Source organism: Centruroides sculpturatus, unplaced genomic scaffold (genome assembly GCF_000671375.1).
Source record: "Centruroides sculpturatus isolate CEXI.00-Female unplaced genomic scaffold, Cexi_2.0 scaffold56, whole genome shotgun sequence".
Classification (NCBI taxonomy): domain Eukaryota; kingdom Metazoa; phylum Arthropoda; class Arachnida; order Scorpiones; family Buthidae; genus Centruroides; species Centruroides sculpturatus.
The window spans coordinates 1,268,983-1,292,394 of NW_019384586.1; the positions used below are offsets into that span (position 1 = coordinate 1,268,983).

A 23,412-nucleotide genomic window follows, 5' to 3' on the forward strand; every position below is an offset into this window, starting at 1 on the left:
TTTTTTTTGTACTATATTAAAAACTAAAATTTATTTGTTTGTAAGCTTAAAATAGATTTTTATTAACCATATATTATTTAAAATGCTTTCCTAGTGATAAGTAGATTCGGAGACAGGTAAATTCGACTTACGTCGTTTTTCGACTTACGTCGTTTTCCTGGAACCAATTACCGACGTAAGGCGAGGTATACCTGTATACGAAATGAAATATGTGGATTAGGCTACTTCTTGACATAAGGTTCAAGGTTCATAACTATTCAGGTTCAAGCACTTGTCCCAGCAGTGCCCCTGCTTGAAGATGTCTGCGTTGTAGAATGCCGTTTCCTGGCCATATAACCATCTGCAAACAGCCAATTTAATCTCCTCATCAGAATGAAACTTCTCTCTAGCCAGGAATTTCTTCAAAGGACCAAACAGAACTCCAAGCAATTTTCCCAACAGCATCTTCAGCAAATGCGGCAGTTACTTTGAATTGTTCTCAAACAGCAGCAACTGTTTGAGGCAAAGCTAAACTTACTGTATGACCTAAGCTGTGCTTATCAATCACACACTAGCAATCATTTTTAAACATTTCACACCATTGATGGATGTTTGAATTGTCCATGCAATCATCACCATACACTTTCTGCATTTCCACATGAATTTGTTCACATTTCTTGCCCTCTGCCAATAGAAAACGAATAATGCTTTGCTGCTCTTTTCTTTCCATTTGTCAGACAGGCAACACAAGTGTTCCTACTGTGCAATAGTGTTGCCAGAAATTCAAACTTTATTTACTATATTCATGTTTTTGTGTACACATTAAAATGTTTGTTTAAAAAAATAAAAGGTGTTACTTATTGAAATGCCTTCATATATACACCACCAATTCATGTAGCTTACAATATTGCATTTGATCTCAAAATTGACCAATCCATTTTGATAAAACTTTGCCATTTTCTATTAACTGCAATGTGGAATCCAAAAACCTTATAAAAATGGGAGTCAATGACTTCATTTTCAAGATACAAAATCATAGCATTAGCACATGCGACAAAGTGATATTGAATGAAACATGAAACTTTGTTAGATGATGTCCCAAGGTCACTAGCATGTCTTCTATGGGATTATAGAATTGAATTCATTCTCAAAATTTGATGGACTGACTTTGATGAAACTTTGCCATTTTCCAATGAGGAATCCAAAAATGTAGTGAGGGTCCATTTAAATGTAAAAAAACAGGGGGTCCATGGCTTTATTTTCAATATACATTGGAGTCAAAGTGACAATGCCCATGACTCCTGATGTAATTGAGCACACCTAATAGAATTTAAGGGAGAGAAAAGTATTTGGGAGTATTGAGTGTGCCTAACAAAAAAAAAATTGTGAAAAACAAACAAAACGCAGAAACAAAGCAATCGCCATTGATTGCTTTATTCTTGAATCGCCTCTCCATGTCAACAAATGCAAGGATCATCTCTCCGTACCCTGGCCAGTGCAAGGATCATATCTGTCATGGCTAGCATATGAGGATTGTCATCTCCCATGGCTGACAGGTATAAGCAAGGTCATGGAAAGGCAGGGACAGAGGGAGTATGTGCTTACAGTACCATGATGACGATGGGTGCAAAAATTCCAAAATTGTTACATGGGCAAAGTAATAAATTCATAGAAAACTGTCACATACAAGTATGAAAAATTATATTATGAAATGTAATATGCATTTTATTAATAATGATTTCATACATTTTAAATTTTAACAGACTAATGAAAGGCTTATCCAAAACATGCCATATTTAAGTTTTTCCCTGGTGTCAAATGCTCTAACCACATATATATGTACAAGGATAGTTTATTTTGTGGTAGCAAGTGCAAGGTTTGCCTGTCCTTGAACATAACAAACAAGGATCAACCCCTTCTGTGCCTAATAAGTGCAAGGATCACTGCTTTCTTTCTGGCTCTGCCTCAACAAAGTCATGCAATGTCCTAGTTTTACATTATTTTCCTCATTTTTTTGGATGGCTTGGTAGGATTTTCTAGTTTGCATTGTTTTTCAAGGACTGAGTCTGGGTTGGACTGTTTCCTTGTCCTTTGAATTATGATGACTTTATTATCAAGTGCTCAATGTTGAGTCATTTGACTAACAGCTCAGATTTAATATGTATGGATTTGATTGAAATTTGATTTGTTTCACTTGAGGAAAATTTTCCTCATAGGTCTTTCTTTACCAGTTAATTAGAATTTTTATGCACTCCCAACTGAAAATTTGTTGGATCTGGGTAGGTCTTATGGTGATAAAAGGCATTTTGAACTTCTGGAAACTTACTTTGATATATTGGCAGTTAGTTTAACTCATTCTTTAGTTATAGTTTATGCCAATACTCCTCAAAAATGGCAAGGCCTCAATTTGTTCTCTACTATTTTGGATATGTGATCTCCGATATTTGATAAAATAGTTATTATGGTTGATTTTAACATTCATATTGATGATAAATTTGATTACTCCTTGAATTTAGTATCACCAAATGTTTTAGATGAGAGAGAATCTAATAATTCAAGACTCAACACTGTTGGAACACAATTTCTGCAATGTTTAATAGAGCATGATCTTATTCTTCTCAATGAGAAAACCAAAAGGTGATTATCGCAGTGAAATGATTTTTCTTTCACGTGTTAGCAGTTTGATCATCAACTTTATTACTGTCTCAAAGTTTGTCACTTAATTGAGACTTTAAAAGTCAAGTCTTCCATTATGAAACCACTTTTCTGTGAAACTATTTGTCTGGTTGTATTGGATTCTCTTTAATTAGGAGGACTTGTTTTCCTAGAACTTGCTTTCTTTGGAGTGAGTCTAAGATTGTAGCATTTGTAGAAGCTATAAAGCAAAGTTGTCCAACCTTTTTTCCTTGAGCAAAATTAGAAATTTACTTATATTCAGCAGGTCACAAAGGTATCTTATATATGCTTTTAAAAAGTTCAAAATATGATTATCAAATTTTAAGAACAAATATATGTAATTACAAAAAATACTGTATTATTGACAGTAAAAAAAATTATACTCACAAAATAAAAATAAATTCAATGCAATTTTTAACATTGCTTTCCTTTTATAATATTGTCAATATCTGCATTTATGGTATTAGTCTTAATTCTAAGAATGTTGGTTAAATGGAAATCACTCAACCTATTTCTTTTAGCAGTTTTGATGTTTTTCATGCATGAAAAGAATTGTTCACAACAGTATGTACAGTACTACCCACATGCATAACAGTTTTCTAGATAAAACAATTTTCTAGCACCAATTACATCAATATGACATCAAAGTGTATCCAGTGAAACGAGAATAATTTTTACAGCATACTTTACCAAAATAAATGAAAATATACCTAAAAAATTTAGGGTGCGGTGGGCTGCATAAAAATATTAAGTGGGCTGCAGGTTGGACATCCCTGCTATAAAGTCATGTTTCCAGCATAGAAATTTTGACACTGAATCTGTAGATGATTTTTATAATTCTATTATCACCAATTTATGTTCCTTAGCAAAAACTTAGATATTTTAAAAGTAAGTTTATAGATGTACTAATGCCCCTAGGTTTGATAAGTCTTATCTTAAATTTAAAAATATGAGAAATAGTGGCATTCATGCTTTTTGAAGATCTAATAGTCAGAGTGATTTCAACTCAAAATCAAATAGATAATATAGATCATTCATTAAAGCTAAAAATCTGAAACTTTTTAGTTATTTTACTTGAAAACTTGTCAAGATCAGACTCCAGGAATTTTAGTTTGAGGGACAAAATCTGGATCTGATTAGGTCATTTCTGTGGAAGTTTGATATGATTATATTAAACAGTTATTTAATTTAAAAACATTAAACTCAATCATTAATTAGTCTCTGAAGTTCTGTTGATGACAGACTCTTTCTTAGATATTCCCATATCAGATGCATCCTTTGAATAGTAAAACCCACATTTACATATTTACCCACTGTTCCTGGGATGAACATTCTTTTTTTAATCAATTGCTCCAAGGACACTAATTCCTGTTTTGACAGATATAACCAAATTTTTTATTTTTGTCAAGATCATTTTTTGGTGTATGTTAGCCACTGGAGAAACAGTTGAACTTTTGGTGAAGCTTGATAATTGAGTTTTTGAGTGAATTGGAAAGCTGTAAGAAGTTGAATTATGCCAGATCTAAAGTATTGGACATTTGCTAATAGGTTATCTCGGGTTTTGATTGTGTGTTTATTAATAATCGCTGGGATTGAGTCCTATCCGGGTCCCTTGCCTCAATCTCCACAACAGATGTGCCAAGATGATATGCAAAGGGGGTGCAGCGACCTTGCAAGAATAATCTCAAGGAAAAGGAAAAAGAAAAACAATTGAGTGATACAACCACTGAAGATTATCATCAATTAGAAGAAGTTTTTAACAAAAGTAGTCAGTCCTGTGACCTCAAGAGCTACAAAAATTTATGAATACAGTAGTGCCTCGTATAACATACTTAATCCGTTCCAGGTGCACTTCCGTTAAGTGAAAAGTCTGTTATACGAAACGTATTTTTCCATAGAAATGCATGTTAAAACATATAATTCATTCCACAGCATAAAATAACCGTACTTAACCATTAAAAAAAATGAAAATGGAGCAGTCACCAATTATGCCAGGTAGTCGATGTTGTGAGAAGGAGGTGGAGGAACACTTTCTTCACACATTCATAGAGATACAGACTTTTTACACATTGCAGCAGGTCTCTTTTTATTGTTTTTTAATCAGAGTCAGATTCAGGAGAGGCTACCGGTGCTTGCATGGTCATCTCCTCTTGTTCCATTCTTTGTTTTTTGGCAACTGGCTTCTTGAAAAACATGTCCAAGGTGGTCTGTTTCTCTCTCTTCTTCAACACCTGTCAGAAACAACGAGCAAGGGTATCATTGTAGAGATCATTGATCCTGTTGCTCTGTTTGGATAATGAGTGTTGGTAAACTCCTGAGCCTCTCCTCATTTGACAAGAAAGTTTTTGTAAACTTTCACTAATAAAAAGGAAATTAATTATTTCATAAAAAAGGACTTGCAGATAAATAATAGTTATATAGAAAGTTTGGTCAGACTATCCAACAGTGAAACCAAACCTATAGTGAAAATATCATTAAATTCCTCATATGATAGGAATTTGATTATTAAAGAATTATGGGAAAAAAAAGGTGATTTCAGTAATAAAGAGAAGGAAAAAATAATACTTACTTCAGATTTATGTATGAGATCCAGATTGAAGAGAAAAAAAACTATTAGCAATAGTAAAACAAGAAAAAAAACTTAATGGAAATATAGAATTATTATAAGAGATGATTATTATATAAAAGACAACATAAAATGTACATATGATGCGAATCTAGATAAAGTAATTCAATTGAGTGGTTTTTGAGAAAGAACTGATTGATATTATAGAGTAATTATAAGTAGATTTAAAATAACTGTTGTTTCTTCAAACTCAAATTCAAGGAAACAGGGAATTGGAAACAGACTCGGTCTATGCTATTTCTTGTTGATACTCTGAGTGTTTTTCCTCATTTAGTTATCATTCATTCAGTTATCATTCATTCAGTTATCATTCAGTATTCATTCAGTTATCTTGTTGATATATGAGTGTTTTTCCTCATTTAGGAAATTGTGAGAAAAATTACCAACTAAAATACCAAGGTTATTCTTTCAAGTTCATAACTGATCCAAATTCTTTTGAATCCTATCTATATCAAGAAACTAAAGAGGAATATAACCTGACAAAGTCTTATGTGTTATATCCAATCTCAAAATAAAGATGGATGTAAAGTAAAGCCTAATGTCTATTGAAAACAGCGCTTCATTGTGCAATAGGGATAAAGAGAAACTAATTCATTCAAATTCAAAATCTTGTTCCATCTTCCTTTTTCATTCTATTGTAACTTAACTTGATGATGATGATATAAAACTGTCAAAAACATTTGTTTAATTTATTGAAGTTTGTTCTTGCTGGATATTTTTGCTTTCAGTGTGTTTATTTTTTCAAAGTTATTCATAAGAGGATTCAACAGATCAGCCTGGCAACTTTTAGCTAATTTTGTTGTTACCTGTAGTTTGAAAAATTTTCACAATAATCTTGGCAAAAAAATTGAGTAAATGGCTGAGAGGGAGAGGAAAATGATCCACACAATACAATTTTTTTTCAACTCTAAAGAATACTTTATATAATGTCTTGATTCTTCATTCTGTAATTTGTAGATAATCATCATAGAAAAAGCAATGCTTATTATCTAACTTCATTAATTATAAAAAAGCATTTGGCAGTGTTATTCTAGCAGTTTTATTTACTAATTATAAGAATTGGGCATTTCTGATAAATAAACTTTGAATGGCATTAATAAATTTATGGAATCAGAAGCTCAGAATTACACTAGTTTAGAAAATAAAGAAAATAAATTCCTTTTTCAGTGGCCTGAATCAATCATTGATCGTTACTGAACATTAGCAGATTCTAAATATAGAATGCTTTTACAAGTAGTCTATTAAATAAATTCCAGAGGAATCATTGTGATTTTACTGCACCTTGTTGTAAGATCTTGAAAATAGTAGAGTTATGTTTATATATCATGTTCATATTATTGCATTTGGCCACTTGTCTGTATATTTTATTCAAGGCAAAGAAATCTTGAGTCTTCTTTTGTACTCAGGATATGGTTATATAATCTTGGATGACTGGAAGGAGTTGATCAAGCATTATATCAACCATGCCATGTTGTTTCACAATTGTCTTGATATAATAGACACCAACAGTATCTACTATAATCAGATAAATCAGAATAGAGGATATGCAGTTTAACAGAATACTAGTATAGATCAGGTTACAAAACAAAATCTACAACAAAGTCTTAAGGAACACAAGTAATAAGAACAAATTGATAAGAAACTTTGCACACGACATTAGTAGCATATGCCACTCAATAGAAAGTACAGGTTGTGTGTGAAGATGCTACAATCATCAGAATAGCTAAGAATCTCAATATATTTAGGCATTTAGGTGATCTTAGAAATATATAAGGCCAATAAAACTTCTATATGTATTAATAACAGGAATACAGGGACTCACTATATACTACCTGGAGGTCTCTGTATAAACTCTAACTTGACTGTCCTTTACAGGGGAAACTTTTACATTATTATTTTGTTAAACATACATTTTATACAGTGGTACCTCAGTATACATCTGCTTTAGAATATGTCCTGTTGGGCGAAACAAATTTTGCTCGGTATATGACTTTTGTTCAGTATACAACTTAATTCAATTATACGCGCTATCTATGAACAAGTTGCACTATCGGTGTATTAGACCAGACTAGACGTTCGCAGTGCCACGGTTTATTACTTTGTTAAATTTCTTCTGATTTTAATTTGTAAGTAAAATTTTATTATTTTTATTAATCATGAATTGCAAAAAGGCATCAGAAAAATAAAAAATGACTAGAATCACAACGGAACTGAAAAAAGAGATTGTTGAGAAATATGAAGATGGCATGCGTGTTCGAGATTTAACTGTTGCATACCGTATTCAGAGAACGACAATATCGACAATCATGAAAAATGAAGACATTATTAAATTTGCTAATGTTGTGAAAGGGGTTAAATCAATTTCTAAACAGAGATCGAAGACATTAGATCATGTTGAGAAATTGCTTTTGCTTTGGATAACTGAAAAACAGTGTGCTGGAGACAGTTTATCAGAAGCTTTATTATTTGCGAGAAAGCTAAAAAGATACATGCTGATCTCATGAAAAATCAAACAGGAACTAGCCAGGAAAGCAAGGTGTATAAAGTGAGCCATTTTTTTTACATTAGAATAAATTAATCATTTTTACATTACTTCTTATGGGAAAGGTTGGTTTGGTATACGTCCTATTCGGTATAAGTCCAAACACCAGGAACAGATTAAGGTCGTATACCAAGGTTCCACTGTATTTTGTTTTATTTTATTGGTATTTGTTGAATGTTCTTTTTATTCAAATATGTTCTACTTGGAACGTTCAACTGATGAACTATTAAATTAAGTTGAAAATGTTTTTGTTTCATTAAATGTTTTGGCATGGTTGATTTCTAAAATTAAATTTATTTTCTGATATTTCCTCCAATTTCTGTATTTTGTTACATTGATACTAGTTTAGCTTTTCTAACATAAAACTAAAAGTTTTATGTTACAAAAGCTTACCACAGAATGATTCCCTTAACGAAGTGATTTTGAAACTTTTTCGATCCACCGCCTCCTTTGTTCCATAAAGTAAAACCCAATACTCACTAACCCATTTTCCTTTGTGTGAGAAAGGCTTGGAAATATTCTTAAGAAAACTTTTCTATGAACCTCAAACTGTGTGTCCTTACTATACATTGTTCTCAACATCTGGAAACCATTAAATGCAATGTTTCTTCTTACCCATTTAACAGAGGAAAGGAAAAGGTTGTTAGTGACTTTCAACCTTTGCCTATGGTCACCGTTCAATACCCTGCTGACCACTTGGCTTTTTTTGCCCCCCCTAGATTTACTCACAACCCATGGGAACAGTAGCACCCACTTTGGGAACCAATGCCTTAATGATTTGCTGTTTGTTATGTCAATAACATCATTCATGTGTCTGATGATTTAAGAGATGACACCATCAGTTTAGGTGCTTTTGATGTTCAACAACTTCAATTTGCAGACAACACAGCTTTGTCACACCACTTTATTTTCAGAGGAAGTTGGACTAACTGTATTTCTCTAAATTAATTTTATTGATCAACATCCTTCACTATAAAATAATTATTTTTAAACAGGGCAAGCATCTAAGAAAATTGATAGGTTTTTATAAATGGCAAAAATATAAGTATTGTTAATGAAGTGGTCTACCCAGGCATTTATCAATTACTGGTTCTTTTGCTAATTATGTTTCCTTTGTTAAGGATAAAGCTCTCTAAAGTTAATGTAGTGATTGACATTTCACATTTTGAGTGTAGTGTTTTTGAGAAAGCCGAGAATCACATGGTTTTTATTAAAAAGCTAGCTGCTTCTTTATTTACATCAAGTTGGTTCTATGGTTTATCCTTTTGGGAACCTTTTTGTATTGGAGATTGATTCAATTGAGTTATTTTGTCATCTATTTTGTTTCAAAAGACCAATTCTGACATATACAATTATATCTGAACTGGATTTAAGAGTTTTCCCATAAATTATTTATTAAACTAAAACTTTGAATTTTTGTCAAATATCATCTCTGGATCTTCCTATTTTGAATATGCAGTGTATCCAATTTTGAAAGGATTGTCAATAAACAGATCACCAAAAAACAGTTGATAAACAGATTTGGATAGTCTGCTGAATTGAATTAGCTTTTCTTTAGCAATTAAAGACCGATAATTGACTCATCTGATAATAAGTCGTTATAGTAAAACAATTTTTTTCAAATTTGATAACCTTTTCTTGAGAAAAGAGAAGAAAAAGATAGCCAATGCTAAATTCCCTTCCTGGTATCCAGATATATTAGATAACCATTAGACCCTTTTTGTTTATCACCACCACTTATCTTTTGTCGTTAAGAAAATGATTGCCCAGTTGAGTTTAAAAAAGTTTTGTCTAATTAAAACAATTTTTATATTGATTTATGTTCATTAGACAAGTGTCTTTATTGTACATGATGCAACTTGACACAATCATCATTTATATGATTGTGTAAAACTTGCATCTTTTTGTACATAGAAGTCCAGGATCATTTTGACTAATTTCATTAATGAAAAATTAAGACTATACAAAATAAATTTTGAGTCCTTTTTACTTATTAATATCCTTTTATTCCAGTCATGTTGCAGGCTGTTTTTGTGGTTCCTTGACTGGAATAAAAGGATATTAATAGGCAAAAAGGACTCAAAATTTATTTTGTATAGTCTTAATTTTTCATTAATGAAATTAGTCAAAATGATCCTGGGCTTCTATGTACAATTATGTAAATTAATCTTAGGCTGCCTGAAATCCACCAGAGGACTCTCAGCTGAAATACAATTATATAACATGAATGCTGTCATTATTCCATTTTATATGAATTCCATGTTGTACAGGTTGTGAATGGCTCATGTATTTGTAAAATCTAAGTGACAACATGAAATTCATATAAACGGAATAATCAACAGTGTTATGGGGGGTCAACTGTATATGCTCATTTAAAATTCCAATCACAAGTTAAAACAAAAGAACATTAATGATTAAAACAAATATTAAAATCATTGACTTTCAATAAAAATTACAAAATTATTAAAACAAGCAAAAGTCGCAATGAGATTGTATTTAAAAAGGTAAAACATTTTTAACAAAATTAAACAGAAAATTATTTTAATATTGATAATAAATTTTTTTTTAATTTTTTCTGTTTATTATTATTATTATTGATTAAGGAAATTAGTCATAAAATAAAAGCAATAAATCATATTTATTTTACATTTAATTTACATAATTGGGATAATTCATAAACATCTGCAATTGAATTATGGGGGTAGTCAGTGAGTACAGTTTGTTAATGCATGTTCAGATTGAAAAGTTATTTAATATTCCATCAAGAATAACAAATTACATAAAAGATGTGAATATATTGGCATCACTACCCACTCTCTCAACTTGCAACTCAGAAACAACTTACCACACGTCATCCTTAAAAAAGGATCTATCTACCACCACACTAGCAGTTTTGCAATGGAGTATTTTAGATGGAAGACAGCTTTCATAATTAGGAGTGGTCTCAATAACACCACCTCCAACCCAATATGAGCCTCCATAACAGAAAAAGCAATATTTTAATGCTTGAGACAGCAACTTCTAAACTATATACTAGTAATTATCTAGTTTTCAATGACTGTTCAGAACTATAAGGTGTAGGATAGGTTATATGAAAGCTTTAATTTTCATTTTTTTGCAATTTTCTACAGAGTGCCATTGCAAGTTATACACTACCACAGGTTATCCACATAAAATTACATTATACTTATTTGTAATTTTGTATAGATTTTATAACAAATCTTTTTCTTTTGTTTAATAACAAAAGAACTTTAGAAACTACATGTAATTCTATTATTAAAATACAAATGTATAAACTTTAGCAAGAAATATCTAACTTACCTCAAATTGAGGAATAATTCTAGTATTACATCTTTTTGGTTGTTTTCGAACAAAAAATAGTAAATCATCTCTGATTTGATCATCTTCATGATGTAAAAAAAATCGCACAAATAAATCCGTCCAAAAGGTAGATGGATTTAACAATACAAAACCACTATCTTCAAATAAAAAAAATATTTAGTGTAATTTTTAACTTATATGGAACAATGTTTAAATAATATTGAATTAATATTTAACATTTTAAAAATCAGATTATGAATTAATAAACATGAACTAAAATAAAGCAAATATCTGTACAACACACACAATATATTTGTATATCAATATTATCTTACAAGTTAGTATAAATATATATGTGTATCATATCATGATTAATATCAAAAAATATTTTAGTCAATTTTGACTTGTTATTCATTTAGGACAGTGATATTAATGCAGGAAATACAATATCATAAACATATTTAATAAGATCATCTCTAGATTATAGAATCAATGTTTCATAAACAGAAAAATATTCAGACACATTAATATTCAGCCATTCCAGGTGACAGAATGTAGGTAATGTCCCACGTGTATTATTTCATCATTACAAACGTCTTGAGCTTGAAGTACCAATAGTTTGATCCTATTCTTCTTGACAATGGCTCAGAATCACATTTTAACACATTTAAGACTGCCGGTGCTATCCGAGGCACCACCGGTCGTACTAATTAGGGTTGTACAGAGACATCTGACTGCCCAGCATTGCTATAACCAATGTAATTTCACTCAAGGTTAAATTATCATGGTTTTGTAAGACATTGTTTTACACCCTAGTGGTGGCCTCTTGCACACATCTATAAAGTTGGCTCCGACTGCCGGTGGTCATATGGCTCTGAATGGCCCTAATTACTACGACCACCGCATCGGATAGCGGTTAATATTTGGCCACTACAGAGACATGGCAATTGTGGCTATTTTTGATGATGATATGCAAATCAACATCACTGCAATACATCATTTCTCATGCTGCTATTAGAGAATTCATGTTAACAGGATTAGGGAAGTACAATGCTTCAAATGGTGAGAAAAAGTCACAATACAATGTTTGAGCAGCATCAGCTAGTAATCTTAAACCATAAAATGGGATTTGCACAGTATGATTGCTCATGCATTAAATATACCACACAGTACAGTTGGTAATAACATACAACTATTCCAAAAAGAAAATAGGATAGAAAATATACTGCAGAAAGATCAACCATGTAAACTGAGTGACTGCAAAAGGTGTCTGTCACAAGAAAGGTGAAGAAAAACCCTAAAATTACAGCAGAGCTGTTGCAAGAATATAGAAAGCAAGTACACCCAGAGATAGTGTGGACGGTCCTGTGAAGTAAGGGCTACAATGAAAGAGTAGAAAGGGGAAAAACCCTATGTCAGCAAAATGAATAAAAAAAAAAAAAATGTTAGACTTTGCAAACTTCCACATGAACAAATCATTGGAATAGAGGACAGATATCATCTTTGCAGATGAAAGTAAATTCAACATTTTTCAATCCGATGGTAGAGTTCTAGTGTAACAGAAAACAAATGAAGAACAAAAAAAAAAAATTTACAGGCAACTGTAAAACACAGAGGTGACAACATGATGTGTGGGTGCATATCTATAGCTGGTGTGGGCAAATTGAAATTCATTGAAAAAACCATGACAAAAGAACATTACCTGACAATTCTCAACAAATGCTTGCACAAAAATGCAGAAAAGCTGGAGAAAACAAAGACATTCAGATTTTACAAAGATAACAATCCCAAACATAAGGCATATATAATGTACCATTGGCTTCTCTATAAATGCCCCAAAGTTATCAAAAAATCCCCAATTGCTTGACCTCAATCCCATTGAGAATTTATGGGATGAACTCAGTTCTAGAGTTCAAAGAATGTTAGTTCATCAAAGGAAGAACTGAAGAGGAAGCTGACAGAAGAATAGACCCACATTGAGCTTACAAACACCAGGAAAATTTTTGCAAATATGCAAAATCATTTGAAAGCAGTGATGATAGATATTAAGACTCATTCATTGTGTTACAAGAAGATATGACATTTTCATCATCATCATACAGTGACCAAATATTAAAGTGGATATTATTTTGGCTATTAAAAAGTTAGCCTTGATTTTGTGTAAATTTATTTTGAACTTTATACATTTATATAACTTTGTAGAGAAAATAAAGACACTTCTTTATGTACCAAATATATTTGAAATAAAAATAAATCTAATAGGAACACATTAATTAATTAAAAACATCATCTTCATGAAGTGGCCAATATTAAAAAGAGTCTCCATATTTAAATTAAACAGTTGTTTATTTAAGATCATCTCTACACATTAATTTAGGAAAGAATATCACTATGATACATGGGAGACTGCATTGAAAATTCCAGCAATTATCAAAATCTGAATCTACACTGTATTGGCTGACAGATACTGAAGTCATCATTTTTTCCATAGAAACCTGAAAATTAACTATTGCACTATTGCATGTTAACAAGATTTAAAAATCAAATATCTGTTTATTTCAAATTATCTAGTACCTTGTAATATTTTTTCCTTTGCACAAATTTTAAATTTGATTAAAGGAAAAAAAAAACAAGCAAACAAAACACAGTGGTAGGACCTCATACTTTAAACAAGTAACTTCTTTAAACAACTAACTTCAAACACCTCAGGATTAAAACACTGAATTTAACAAAAGTTTACTTCAAAGTTTGAACTGTACTCAAAGCATAAACGCAATCTGCTACGCATCCAAGTCATCTCACACTTTCACGTTACTATTGTATGTTTTTAGTGTTTTTTTTTTTCTCATTTTGGTGTGTTTGGTTATATATAACCAAACACACCAAAATGTGTTTGGTTATATATAAAAATGTGTTATACAGTATTTAATGTGTTTGGTTATATATAACCAAACACATTAAATACTGTATAATAATTTGTCAATTTTTAACATTTTCTCCCTTCAACATTACTTCATCAACATCTTTTTGGTTCACTCTGTATCCTTTGTTCAAAATTTCCCAAACAAAACTTTTTAAACTACATTTGACACATTCACATTCATTTAGGAGTATCTTCTCCATAAACATTACAAAAATTTTTCAGTTTATACATCATATCCTTTCCAAAACTCACAAAACATAATACGCCCGAAATGCTTTTTATCCGAAGACATTTCAACTTCATTTTATTCAAGCAAAGTGTGAAATATAAAGTTCCATCCAGCCATCTCCCAACAGAACCAACAAACTACATTATAACTGGCAAGAGCAATTGCTACATAGAACATGCAAATGCAGGAGGCAATTGCACACCATATTAATCAAGTTTTTGTACAAAAAGTTTATTTTTTCTTGTTGTTTTTGGGACAATTTAATTTAGATTCAAGTTTTGCATTTGAAGTATTTTGTTGCATAAAGAACATAATGTTCTGGTCACATGTTCCATGCCATTCCATTTAGGCAAACTAGGCAAATTTAACAGTTACACTTATGTTTTGGACTGGAATGTATATTTAATTGTAATAAAGCAATTTCTCTGAAGTTTCTAAGGTTCATTTTAGTTTATATCTAAGACTTTTTAAATTGTTTACAACTTTTTTTTCATTTTTTAAAAATCAGGTTTACTGTATAGGGACAATCCAAAAACAGAAGAAAACCATAAAATTTATCTGGTATTGATTTACCTAACGCACGGATTATAAAAATTAAGTTAATTAAAATTTGTAATTTAAAATAATGTGCCAATACAACTCTAATTTTATTTACATTAATGCAAGTTTAAGTGTCATTAGAAGTTCTTTTTTCCAGTGACCTAAAAATCCAATATGATACTTGAGCCAACTAAAAAAAATGATTAATTAGCTTATTTAAATTAAAATAAAGTTAGATTCATTCTCAATTTTGACTTTATTTCCATTGCAATGCTGAATACCTATGAAAATTTATATGTACAATTGATAATATCAAAGCAAATTAAACATTTCAAAATACAGCAATAAAATGACTCATGTAACTTATTGACATTTACCTTTAAACTAATTTTAATTGATTTTATTACAGTTTTAATAAATGTATGTACTTGAAGATTTTATATTTATATTTACATACAAACTTTTGCATTTAATCTTATTTTTAAATCATTTCTTTACAATAAACATTTAAATTTTAAGGTATTTAAAACTTGTAAAGACAATATTTATATTTATAAATTAACATATTGAATATTACTAACCTTCTTTATAATATTGTTTAATTTCTCTATTTCTATGATGAGAAATCTCAGAAATCATTTGTTTCAAAACGGACAACTCATCCTGACAACTACACGCCATCCCGCGAACTTGTAAGCAGCCGCCGCGAAATCTGCCCCACTAGGCTGCTGTTTCAGTCTCCTAGCAACAATCGTGTCGATGACATCATCGTTCCCTAAACTCATTGGTTCTTAACCGAATATTACATCATCGTAGAATAAACTCGTGAATTATTACGTTTTAAATTCCTAATATTACATTTATTTTAATTAATTTACATTAACATATTTTCTATATCATAAAAATATAATAACGTATCTGTTACATTAAAAGTTTGTAAACTAAAGATCTCATGCTAGTGACGTAATTACATTAGTCATCGTAAAATTTTCTTCTATTGTAGCAATACTACCATTGCATATATGAATTATGTTACATTATATATAAAATTTATATATAGTGTGTGTCATATACTATATATTAGTACATGCAGGATTTAACAGTAATAATATACTGTATCAGTATATGTATATGTTGTATATTTTGTTGTATAAGATACGTATACTGATATAGTCATGTAGTATAGTAGAGTATATATATGATTATACTATATTATCTTTTACTGCAGTTGATAAAAGAAACTATGCATCTTTTGTATTGTTTGTAATCTAAAAGCTCGATAACTTTTTGATGTTATGCCTGGTTTGACGTATGTTGTACTGTATATAATTATATATTACGCTATATATATGATTTCACTACATTAAATATATCGTAATGATTACGTAGATTTTTTCCGCTCAACGATACCCAACCCAATGCTGGGTTTCTAGAGAGAGAAACAGTAACGGCGCAAGGATTTTTATTCTGGGAAGTTGGAGTATTGTTTTAATGAGCGAGTATTATCTCCACATTTTATCAAACAGACTAATTTTTAAAATTTAGCGATCGATTTTCGATAAGACAAATGATTAAATAAAGTTTAATGAGAACATGTAATTATTGGATAATAACCAATTCAAATTTAAAGAAGACCCCAATAATGATCAGTATAGGCAGTGCCGGCTCGAGGCAAGTGTTAGGATGGAGCGAGATCCTATTATGGCGCCCCCTGGTTGCCCCTAATTTATACCCTTTAATTTTCTTTACCACTGAGGCGCCCCTAAGGCTTAGCGCCTGGAGCGGCTGCTCCGTTCGCCCTATGGTAGGGCCGGCTCTGAGTATAGGTAAACTCGAATAAAGTATTTCAGGGCAGACTGGTGCCGATGACACCTGCAGACTATAGAAAAGGAGGGAAGAAGCTATAAAAAAAAGGGCATCACACATTATGCAAGAAGCTTCAAACTATAATTTAACGTCGAATGAACGCTCTCACAAGGTAGCACCGGTTGGCCTCGAAAATAAAAAACGTTCCTTGATTTAAAGGCCAAGTTTTTGTCGACGTATGACGAAGTTACATGGGACAATGGACAAATATCGTTGATTAGTTTCTTTTATATTTGCAGAATAGGGTAAAAGTCATAAATTTTCTATCATTTGTTAATAATGGGATTTGGGTACCCCTTGGGTTTAGGAAAACGACAAGGGCACTAATGTAGGACGCGACACGTGCTCTAATGTAGGGACGCTCCCGACTGGCGCTCACTCTCGCTCCACCCTAGCACCGTCCATGGCAAGGAAACGACGCCTTAGCAGTGTAGCCAAAGCGATAACTATCAATAAAAGGATATGTCGTATAGCCAGGGGCGGCCCAGAGTTTTTGCTGCCCTAAACTTTTGCGCCCTAGACCTGTATTTCGTGCCGAAGCTGCGTATAGTTTTAATACATACTCTTTGACATCCGGATGGCCAAGCTGTTATAGTGATGGCCTAGAGCAGGGATGAGAACCTATGATAATTTCTCCTGACATGCCACTTTGGGCACGCGGCCCAAAGTGGCATGTCAGGAGAAATTATCTGCACGTAACGTATCAAACGATTTCGGTTTATTATCTCTGTTTTTCTTTCGGTTTATCACCCAATCATCTCTTTTTTTTCAATCGTCTTCTCTACATTCATTCTAATTAAAGCATATTCGTTCAATTTATATAAATATAGTTATTCGAAGTTTAAAACTTCGGTACGAATAAATATTATAACTATATGGCATGCGGATTCAAAACGGTTCGCTACAGCTGTAGGGGACCCGGGAAGGAATCCGGACGGGTCGAAAAATTTCCTGGGGTTGGGCCAAACACAATAGCATTAATTAAACAGGTTCTCTTAGTGTCCAGGGAACGGAAAAAGAATTAAAAAAAGAAAAACTGTAATGTACAGTACTGCTATACTAGCATAATAGAAAATAAATACCATATATTCCGGCGTATAAGACGACTCCCGACTTTTGAGATGATTTTCCTGGGTATGCCGGAATATACGGTAGTAAACTGGTTTTCGTTCAATAACAATCATATTAGAATCATAACAAATATTTTTTATTGTGTTTTATGGATTTTATTACTTATGTTTTCCACAGTATCGGAATTTGTATTTTATATTTACGGTTTTATACATGGATACATAGTATAAAATAGCAGGTCAAGAGCTAATACAGTATTAAAATATTTTATCATTCCAAATTGCATTGAATATTAATAATTTTTGCATAGTTATAACAGAATCTTCTATATTTTTACAATTTATGTAAAAACAATAGATAAAGAATTTTCGCGTAAGATAAAGAATATAAATAGCAATAAATATATTATCTCAATCCATTAGAACATTTTTTAACGTAACAATTCAAAACAAGATACGCTAACGGCATTAAGTAATTGATGTTTATAAATATCGGTTATTATTTAGATTATTTATAATTTTATCTTTTCAGCAATACGTAATAAAACAATTATCATTAGATTAGAGGAATTAATACAAAAATAAATAAAAATGTAATTTTATTTTTTATAGAAAATTCCAACTATTTTGTGTAATCACAAGATGCCAGTAGAGCTATTAAAACAAAAAAAAAAAAAAAACTTAAGGTATAGGCAATATTGATACATGTACTGTACAGTGCTATTAATTTTAATTTGGTATTTGTTCAAGATTCAAAATTACTGTTGTGATTTTACTGTACACGAATATCGTCTCCTCGAAAGCAGAAATTAATTTTCGCGAATTTAGAACGTTTATACTATCCACTCCTTTATTTAGTCTACCCAGCTTTGGTTTGGATCTATATCAATCGATTTTCTCTCAATATTTTATTTTATTGTTTTACCTAACAACACATATTTAGGAAGAGTATGTATCACTCTATTTATTACATTTATAAAGCATTATCTATTACTACTGTATATGCAGTGATGTGAAACCAGATCCTAGAGACCTAGACCAACACAAAAGACTGAGACTTAAAATTCAAGATCGAGACGCAAGATCCTGATGTTTTACTACAGTGGCGGACAAACAGCGAAGAAAATTGGAGCGGAAAATTTTCGGTTTATTTCCGGAAAATAACTTAAGTATGTGAAAATTCAGAGAACTTGGTTTTGAACGAAGCTACCAGTATGTCTAGCATGCATTCTGGAATTCGAGCAAATATTCGGTACAGTACATACAAAGGCTTGGCACGTTATATTCGTTGTGCAGCCCACTACTTAAACCTAGTCATAAACAATTTTCTAAAAGCAAAATAAATATGAATGTTCTAAGAGATGCTTGAGCAACTTTACTGCTATGGGCAAAAAAAAAGGCAAACGATGGGGAACTTAAATGCTCTCGACCTATTTCCTTAAACAGATTTTGCCCTACCCGTAGGAGTAAGGCTCCTTATATCCGGGCTAACTTACGCGGCACTTTTAGGTCAAATCAGTGTACTACCACAGCCAACTACAACAGGCCCACCAACGGAATTTTAACATGGATTTTGGATAATGTGAATCTGTGAAAAGATGGTCGTAACTTGAGAACTTATTTAATCGTTATAAAAACTCGACTTCTCCTCTTTTGCAGCTTCGGTTTTACGTTTTTGCAATGCTTGACAAGATAGCATCTCAGTGTGATGACGTACAGTTCGGAATTATAAAGTTCATCGAACAGCTTATTCTCAACGTTCCAGCTAATCTTCTAAGTATAGGGAAATATTTTTAAAGAATGGCAACCAGAAGTCATTATTAAATGCAATACTACGAAAACTTGTTACAAATGATGGTGTGTCTGTGTGTGGCTTATTAACGATAAGAGGATTAAGAATCAGTTCATTTTAATTATATTTCTGTTAAAATTAAATGAAATAAACTAAATTGGGTGTAAAAATAGCTGGAAAGTTTAACGATATTTGTAAATACACTCTAGTTAATTAAGTAGGAATCACAGGCCATCAATGTCGGCCATCTTACAAAATGACGGCATTCGTGGCTAGGCCTGTTGTTGTACAGTCGGTCCCCCTATAACACTGTTGATAATTCCGTTTTATATGAATTCCATGTTGTACGAGTCACTTAGATTTTACAAATACGTGAGCCGTTCACAGCCCGGCACACGCACTTTGTAAACTTACAGCAAACACGTGACAACATCCGTGTCTTGGAATTGTTCATACCATCGCCCAATGCTCTGGGCAGTAGGTGGTTCAACACCATATTGTCGGCGAAAATAACACTGAACAGTTGTTACGGACCCACACTTCACAAAGCGTAGAACACAAAATAATTTATGTTGTCCAGTCGCCATCTTGAAAATATGGTAGTGACAGATGAACAAAGCACACAGGGGGCTGCCAATTGGCAACCGCATAAAACTACTGTATTTCAGCTTCCAAACAGCCAGATTATGCGCATGCGTTTTAAGAGAACCAACCTCACCCGGTTTAGCTGGTGGAAGCTACACACTAAAACGTTTCCAATGATTCTATCCAGGACGGGTTCCGGGATGTTAGCCGCTTGCCTGCTAGATATTTGGCCGCCCTCGCCCCATTATGTGAATCACGAGATTTATAACTTAACCCAACCGATAGGAATTTACTGGTATGTTTTTATGATAGTTCTCTATAGGTGACAAGAGTTTAAAAAAATCCATTAAAATATTTTTATTCCGCTCTCCCATCTCATATTACTTACGGATTTCAATGTTAAACCAGTGATATTACGATTTCGGGACATACGAAATCGTAATATCACTATAAAGGGATGTAGAAAAAAAATGTGTACAATTCTTGTACAATATTAAAAAATTAACGGTTACTTTGGTAGCATCATTTACAACTAAATTTAATGAATGAGAGAGATGCACGAGGTACAGAAAAAGCTCTAGAATTTATTTTCCTCAAATTTACGATTTATGTATCCGTTTCTCATAAAAATTTGTCTTTCCACTTTTTTCCCAAGACTACAAATATTCAAGTTCAAAGTAAGCGGTTTCAATTTATTTCTACTTAAGTAGTAGTTAAATAATTAAAAGATTAGGGAATTAGGGACATAAATAAAATCCTGCCGAAAGAACCGGAATTTTAGTTAAACGAAAGCTTAACTGAACCAATTTCTAGCTGAGTACAGTGGGGAGTGATTTCTTCGTAATATTAGACGTAATATAAACAAATTTTTCCAGTTCATGAAGAGTGACTAAAAAGTTGTAAATTTTGGAAATTTCTGTGGACACCTGGTCCTAAAACAAATGACTATTAAGTTTAACATATTTAGATTTTTACAACTATGGTGAGAAACGTTTAAAATTTACAACCATCTTGTCACATCCTTTGAGATACACTAGTGATGCGACAAAGAGGCATTTGACATTAACCGGTATCAGCACCCTCGGGATTTGGCATGCATGCACACACTGCACACCTCCAAGATCATCTCTGATTCCATTCATGAGCCTGGTAGGGAGCAGTTTTAACTAAGTGGATTGTTTTAATATTTAAAAAGTAAAGAATATTTTATGTTATTTTTATGTATGTTTCTTCACAAAACTATATTTAATTATGATTTTCTTTAAAAGTACAGTATATTCATACAATTGAATATTTTGTACCAGGTATGTATAATTGTATATCCATCACACATTTTATTTTAACAAGTTTTTATAATTTTATTTTTAATTTTAGCCCTTATATTATGGCTAGCGATTCAGAATGTAATTGTGATATTGATAATTTATTTCAAAAAAGTTTTGGCTGGAGACCATATAATGAGAAAGAAAACACTATTAAAAGAGAAAGACCAATGCCTAAATGAAATATAAATACATCAACAAAAAAATTTATTAGACACTTTCACGATAAAATTTATGAAGATGTAAAATGGCTTTGTGCATAAAAATGCACATTTTACGTGATGCATAAAAATGCAAAAATTGTTTTGTTGGCCTTGCCTACTATTTTCAAATGAAATTAGTGTGTGGAATAAGAATGGCTTTGACAATTTAAACAATTTGAGTAAAGCTGGCAAGACACGAAAATCGTAAATGTTATATAGATTCTTTCGTAAAATTGAAGCAATTTGGAAATCAAAGCAGAATAGAAATTAACATTAGTAAACAATATAAAATAAATATTGAAAATTATAACAAGATAATTATGGCTAATAGATTTATTATATCTAAATTAACAAATGTTATATGTTTTTTCTCAAAGCAAGATTTGGCAGTTAAAAGGGCATAGGGAATCTATTCAATCTAATAACAGAGGTAATTAATTACATTGAACTTGTTTATTTATTAAGTACGTCAGATAATCTATTAAAAATACATTTAAAGAAGTGTACGATTTTAACTGGCTTATCGAACAAACGAATAAGAATGGACCTGAGACGCAATTAACTGATTGCCCCTGTAAGTCGGCTTCTTACAGAAACGGCTTCCTTATCATCAAATGTCACGACACGCCATGTATAATAGTGTTAAAGTTGCCAGTATTTTTAATGCTAAGTGGTATCGAAACTCGCGGATGGAATATGGAATACGTATGGAATTATTTGTTTTAGAATGTAATTTCACATTCTAAAACAAATAATGTCGAATGTTTCCTTTGCACAGTCTCTCGTTTACCTCTCTCCATGGACACACTCCTGTAAAGTCTCTTGTTCCCCACGCCTTGTCGACCATTGGTTTTAAATTATTTCATTTATATTATTTGTCATTTTAAAAATTTATACTTGTTCCTGATATACAGATATGCCATTATATGTAACACTGTACACAAGTATTTATTTTTTTGTTTATGTTGATTACTTGGTAAGTTTCAAAATTATAATTAAAATTCTTTGGAAATTGATTTATTTAAAACTTTGTTATTTTTAGCATAAACAATAAATTACAACTCTGAAAAAATATGCTTTATTTTAATATTTAAATTTACCTATTTACAAAATACTCATTATTAAATCTACTAATCACAGTAAATGAAATCAGCAGAATACAATTTTATAAAAAGGCACTGAGAATTTTTATTGACTTAAGAATTCTGTTGTAAATACTTTACACAAGAAAACTTTTATACCATTTCATGCCTGTTACTTCATAATATATCAGCAATGTAAAAATTTTATATAAATTTATACATTTATATAATTAACACAATTAAACAATACATTTGATAATTAAACAAAAATATTGTATACACCATGAACAATATAAATTTATATTGTTTTAATAAAATTTAGTTTTACTTCATTCTATGATAAGAAAATTTAATTAAATATGAATGCAGTCTATAAGTAAATAATACATATTAACATTAACTACTTCGTTATTAAACAAATAAGTTATTAATCTGTAAGTGTTTCGGTTGAATCTGAGCAACCCTGCTTAAGTTGGCAGAATAATAATGTATTTGTTATTTATCCACTGTATATATTTAACTTAAACTAATAAATATATATTATATTATTTATTTGTATATCAATGAAAAAATAAAGCAGATATAGAAGGCAAAATATATTGTGCTCTCAAAGAGTTCTATATTTGTAATTATTTGAAATAAATGTATTGTAGCTG

The 23,412-nt window shown here is 31.3% G+C and overlaps 1 protein-coding gene across 1 annotated transcript in view; it reads right to left on the reverse strand.

The window, feature by feature from the left end:
* Positions 1-23,412, reverse strand: part of LOC111624605 (uncharacterized protein KIAA0930 homolog) — a 59,805-nt gene that overhangs the window by 21,294 nt on the left and 15,099 nt on the right. The window contains exon 2 of the mRNA XM_023367496.1: positions 11,145-11,302. Coding sequence (XP_023223264.1) covers positions 11,145-11,302 — 158 coding nt within the window. The remainder of the gene's footprint in view (positions 1-11,144; positions 11,303-23,412) is intronic.